At 35.7% G+C, this 6,494-nt stretch overlaps 1 protein-coding gene across 1 annotated transcript in view; it reads left to right on the top strand.

The window, feature by feature from the left end:
* Positions 1–6,494, top strand: part of LOC122794939 (location of vulva defective 1-like) — a 707,924-nt gene that overhangs the window by 131,196 nt on the left and 570,234 nt on the right. Inside the window, exon 3 of the mRNA XM_044063534.1 lies at positions 3,307–3,456. Coding sequence (XP_043919469.1) covers positions 3,307–3,456 — 150 coding nt within the window. The remainder of the gene's footprint in view (positions 1–3,306; positions 3,457–6,494) is intronic.

Genomic DNA, 6,494 nt, shown 5'->3' with positions numbered 1-6,494 from the left:
GTCTTTCGATCAAATGAAGTAGACCCATATATATATATATATATATATATATATATATATATATATATATATATATAATGTATTTATTTGGTGCAGGAATTCCAATGCAGTGGTACCTTACTATTACTAATTGTATTTCTCATTGGCACTTGATTGCAGACCTTTTGGATATGATGCTGTAGTACTTTTAAATGGCTTCTCAGAATCATACCTCTTTGACTGTCTTGGGATTTAACTATACTTAATTAATGAATTCCATTTCTTTTATAGCCCTTTCAATCAAACACATGTATCCTCTCTACAGGAGTTAGCAGGCCCTGCTTTCATTGTACCTCATATTTCCTTCTGTTGCTTGAGAGGTCTACACTCACTTGTGTTGTGCTGATCACATGGATAACTTGTATGTGCATGCTCCACAGCCACAAAAACTTATAAAGTAGCGTAAGTTAGACTGCACATTTGGATATCCCAGAACTAGTTTAACAAAAGTATATCTCCACCACCTCACTGTAATTCTCTGCTAAATGTTGACATGTTAAATGACCTCTCTCCCTCCTGACCCCTGAGCTAAGTAGAGAAATATGTAAGTTGTACTCTTCTAGTTTCCCTACTTGATATGTCTCCTGTAGTAGCAAACAGTAATCAGATACATAACTCTCCACTCTGCCTTTATGCCTCTGATTGTAGTTTATTTAAATTAGACCCTCCTCCTTCTTCCATGCCATACTGGTTTGTAGAAACAACACTAACCCAAACCACCGACTGTGGTACAAAAATAGAAAAACAAGGCAGGAAAGTTTGAAACTTTTATTCTTTTCTCTAGCGCTTCAGTGTAACCACCTTTAAAGAGTAGCAAACAGTTACAAACATAAGAACACATATTTATATGCACACCCCACTTAATTAATAACAATTAATCAATAAAATAATTAAAATTTAAAGCAGACATTTCCAATTTAGATCATTATTGAGACCATCAGGTACAAGAGTCTTATACTTTAAAATGTAAATACTTTCTTTGTACTTCAACTTTTGTTTTAACAAATTTTCATCTCCACAAAAACAATCCACTGTCTCTAAAACAGTACCCTTTAATTTCGAAACATTGCTATCATGAAACATTTTAAAATGTAAAGAAATTGCTTTATCTTCCCTTCTGTTCCTAACATCTCTCAAATGCTCCATGAATCTGACACGGAATACTCGTTTTGTCTCCCCTACATAAAATAGGGCACAGGGGCATCTCAACGCATAAATAACCCCTTTACTTCTACAGTAATATACGTCCCTAGGTTTAAATCTGAGTCTATTTATATTATCAAAAGTTTTTACAACATGCCTACAAACATTACACTTATTACAACTTAAAGTCCCTTTTGAGACCAAAAAGTTGGTTTGTACTCTGTTGATTTATATAATGCTTACAGCCCCTGATGATGCCCTCTTTCATAGTTCCTTTGACATGCCATAAATAATGATTCACGAATAGAGGTACATCTGTACTCATTGTAATGTTTATCCAGTACTAGAGGGCTCTTGCAGTGGGAATGTAGTGTGAGACCTCTTCCTGGAACTAAAGTGTTGGATAGTGGGAAATACAGCAAAGGGGCCAGATGTCATTCATATCTTTCTTTGACATGAAAGCCCTCACATCCCTTCCCCTCACACACAAGCATCCCCAGCATTTATTAGTCATTACCTTCACTCACTGCAGTCTGATGCAAGTTATGTTAATTTTTTTCCTGTGTATGTGACACTTGCTTTATGGAAACTAAATGCTCAAATATACTGCATAAATCATCAACTTAGATGCACTGTGTCATCTCTTGCTGGTTTATAACTATATGTTGGGTTATCAAAATGGTAGTATTCAAATATTATCAAGTTAATTGCAAAATGCAAAATATTCTAATCAACCATATTTTTCTTGTTAAGCTACTTAAATTTGGAAGGTATTGATCATTAGCTGTAAGATCCAAGTTCCATTCTCTACTAAAATTCCATTGTGAATCTACCACCTCTGGCCACATCACTTGTCTACTTTAATTCTTCTTCACTCTAACTCATCCAGATCCCTTGCACCATTTCTCATCGCTACCTTATTTTACTCTAATTTCTCAAATGTTTTGACACTTTTATACATACTGGCAATAAATACATTAGAGTTACTATGTATCCAAAGTGTTACTCTACCAGTGTACCATTTTGTACTCACTTATGTGTTATCGTACTTATGTCTACTTTGTTTGTCTGGTCAGTTTTTGACTACAGGCTGAAACAGCAATTGATCAGAACTTATCAGTACTCTAACCTGGTTAAGGAAATTCAAATAAATAAATATATAGTGTTGTGGATATTAAGAGACTAAATAATGTCAATAGCCAGTGTCCTTAAAAATAAACACATGTAACCAATCAATGGACTTAATCTAAATTCACAGAGGCGACAGAAGTTGTCTGGAGACATGTGTCATATAAAAAATGAAACCAAACATAGTTACATAGCCCAGGATTCAGAAGCCCATATTGCAATTCACAACCCCTTTTTTGCCAGTTTTGCTCAATAAAGTACTGGCTTCCAATTTATAGACTGATTTAGTACCACTGTGTTAAGAAGACTGCTATCAGCAACATGACATTGGTTCCTCCAGCAACAGCCAACAGTGGGGCAGTCAAGGGGCATGGCTAATGCTTAATAAACATGTGCGCGTCTCCAGAACTTTTATCTGGGATTGGATTAGCTTGATAGAGTAATTCAAAGAATAGTGATACCTCCTATTTGGAGAAGTAAAGCAAAACAAGGGTATGCTATCTTTTGATGCTGTACTCCCATTTAGTCCAATCATAAGAGTGGGTCTGTTAACTCCACTGGAAGGAAGTAGTACAAAGACATCAGTATGTGTGTGTGTGTGTGTGTGTGTGTGTGTGTGTGTGTGTGTGTGTGTGTGTGTGTGTGTGTGTGAGTATGTGCTAATGCTCATATGTTTGTAAGTACCTGTGCAAATGTGTTACAGGAAATGGTAGGAGGAACACTAGCATGATTATCTCTAATTGCACATTGTTCAGTTCAGAGACATGATAATTAGCCATGATCTGTTTCTCCATGTAGCTTTATCACATCTCTGCATCAAAGTGTATAGCCATTATGTATTTGAAATCTGTGTCATTGCCCACATAGTGCTGGCAGCAATATGCTTTCTGAATCCAGGCCAGTTTTCTTTCATTATTGCAAGGCAGCTATCAAAGTTGAATTCAAACATTTTAAGTCTCAGAAATCAGTTTAACAATATTATGCCTTTTCTTACAGACTCAACTATATTTGAATATGATATAATCCTTATGGTAGATGTAGAGACCTCTCAGATACGTGATGTCAAAGCATTACTTGATAACATGTTCTCTGAAATCACCACCTCTGACAACTCTGCAAATATTACTTCAGCCAATGTTACCACAGGTAAGGTTAAGAGATTGCTTAAAATGTGAATGGATACTTATTTCGTATGTTCTCATATGTACTTTTAACATAAAATTTGTATTACATCCTAGCTTGTGTGACTAAAGCAAAATGAGTAATATTAAGGAAACTGACAGCATCACACTACCTTGTCAAGACTGAAAAAAAAAAAATTTTTCTGTCTTATTTATATTTTATTAACAGTTGTAGTATTAGATATATGTTATATAAATGTGATAGGAGATGTATGCTTTTCACAATGGATATGTACTAACATTTGAAACAGGATAAAGTCTGTAAAATATTGTAGCATGGATGATCCTGGTAGAGCCATTTTCAGTAATTTCATAAGAGTGCATATTTAATTGCTTCTCTGCCTTTGTCAGGATCAAGTTATTAGTATGTCTTGTATAAAAAGAAGTTGTACCTGGTTCTGAAAAATATCAGAGGCCTCATGGGATATATGCAAATCACCCTTTAAGGATATCAGGTTTTTCAGCTAAATTGCAATTCTGAATGTCCATGACTTTCTTTTACTTTTATTTTTAAGTCTATTTATTCTACGAAGAAAGGGATGTTTTATTGAGGATGTTGGTACAAAGAGGTTATCCAGAGCATTTTGTGACATCCTTACTTGATGAAATGACCAAAAAGAGACTTGAGGGCCACTTCTATCCATTGTTAGGGATTGACATCTCCAGATAGTGTGCTCCATTGGAGAACAGTAACTCATTTTCTGGTAGTTTCCATCATGGCGTTATATTAACTTATACACCACAGTTCCCACTGATTCAGGACATTTTTTTCAAGAATTGGTTTACCTTGTCAGGGGACCCAGATTTGAGAGAGAGAATTGGGGATGCCCCAGTGTTTGGGTATAGAAAGGACATCTGTGTTAAAAACAACTTGGAGAGGAAAAAAGGTGGTAATACCTTAGGAGAACTAGGGAGAATGTCCAAATGTAAACAGTGTACCCACTGTAAATATATCTTGGAAGGTGATAGTGTATTCCTTAAAGGTTATGGATGGGTGAAACTACTACATAAGTACAACTGTAGTAGTAAGAATATCATATATGCTGGTATTTGTCAGACGTGTGCCTGTTTTTACATAGGCAAAACCAAGAATGCCTTTCGAACATGTATTTACCAGCATTTATATGACATTAGGAAAGTGAATTTAAAAAGTCACTGGCTAAACATGTCAATACCTACCCAGGTCACAATTTCAAATTCACAGTTTCTGAACAACTTACAGTGGATGAGAGGGGAGGCCCTATAGAATATTTACTTGAATATAAAGAATTGTTATGGCAATTGAGGGTTAATGCCAACAGTAATCCAGGACTGAATGATCTGGTGTCATTGACTAGTTTTTTGTTATCTGATGAAGGGTATATCCCGAAAGCGCTCATCTTGTGTATCCTGTTTTTAGTAATAAAAGTCTTAAAGTATAGCCGTGTTCCACCTTGCTTTTGTTTCTTGGACTACTTATTTGTTTGCCTGGGTGGACTTTGGCACAGTACTAGATTTGTGTCCTTTAATTTTGTATCTTTAAATATAAATGGTGTTCAACATGCCTCTGTTAATGATGTCTTTGTAATGAGTATTTAATGAGCTGAGGGGTGAAACTCTGTTTTTCTGAAGAAGTCAACTGTAATTTGTGACAAAAGCACTCAACATTAAATTTTATTCTTGTTCCTGTGGTGTCAGCTCGCTTTGTGGTTTCCTAGTTTAGTACTGTTTTGTTTGGTTTTCAGTATAAAATGAAAGTAAGGTAAGTGCTCACATGCTAGTAACTTCTGACACACTTGCTCTATGTGACTTGTTAGAAAAAGCAAGTGCTCAAACTCCCACTAGTCTGATTTCCTGTTTCTACACAGGTATCCCAACATCTGACCATATAAAATTGTATAGCTCTACTAGAGCCCCAACTATAAAACTGAAACTTCCACAAAGTTGCCAACCTAAGTCCTTATACCCTAAAACTACAGTCCCTTCCCCTAGACCTATACTCCCTGATCACTCCTTAACCATAACACTTACATCCTGACCTGTAATACTAACATTTCTCTCCTGCTCCCTACTCCTAACCCCTCACTCCCTCCCTACAGTTGCTGCATGTACCTCACTCTATCTTGAGTAATCTGTTTGCATAAGGTGCAGCTCGTACCTTCTACGAGGAGTATGACTCCTTCTCTTTGAGACGGTGCCTTTTGAGTATTTGGGACTCGTGTGGTTGTAGAAGAGCCCAGCAAAATAGATAAAAAGCTACTGTACAATCAGATGCCAGTGAGCTGAAACATTTGTATATATCTAAAGGGGCAATTTACATCTCCCTTTTGACGCTTTTATAAATAATGTTGTATAAAGCAAAAGTTAATAACATTACAACCCCCAACCTAGAGAAATAAAAATAACATGCTTTTGTATTTTAACATTTATTGTATATATATTTTTTTTCAATTTAAATGGATGGCTGCACTTCCCTAATTATGACTCACTGGAAAATAACTTGCTCTGAGAAAATCTGCAAAAGAATAATTTTACAAATAAACATGTCACTGGCAGGAGAGAGAATAGGGATTTATTATGTTGGTCCATTTTTTTTAAATACCTTAAATTATTATCACAGTTATAAAAAATGAATGATTATGAACTGTTTCTACCCACTCATTTAGCATTTGGGGAATATGAGACCAAAGAAAAAGAGAAATGTTGAGTTATCTCAGAACGCATGACAAAACCGTCTTTATGTATTATGCAAGTATAACTAGCATGACAGCTATTCGTTCTGCTGTATTTGTCTCCTTCTTTCTGAGGTCATCTCCTCCATGATCCACATATTTCAATGAAAAAGCCATGACTGTCTAACAGTGATGGGTATATGTGAGACTTTCATTTGTTTATGCTGGTTTTCTTTATGCTGACAGTAACATGTAGAATACCCCATGAGTAGTCCAGTTATTATAGGATAAGAGGCATTTATGGTAATTCTGTGCAGCCACAGATGGTCTTGAATTACTTACAGATCTCTTT

This window comes from Protopterus annectens, chromosome 2.part1 (genome assembly GCF_019279795.1).
Source record: "Protopterus annectens isolate FY-2018-M chromosome 2.part1, PAN1.0, whole genome shotgun sequence".
Classification (NCBI taxonomy): domain Eukaryota; kingdom Metazoa; phylum Chordata; order Ceratodontiformes; family Protopteridae; genus Protopterus; species Protopterus annectens.
The sequence above is the reverse complement of the archived record's forward strand: the minus strand, read 5'-3'. Positions and strand labels throughout refer to the sequence as shown.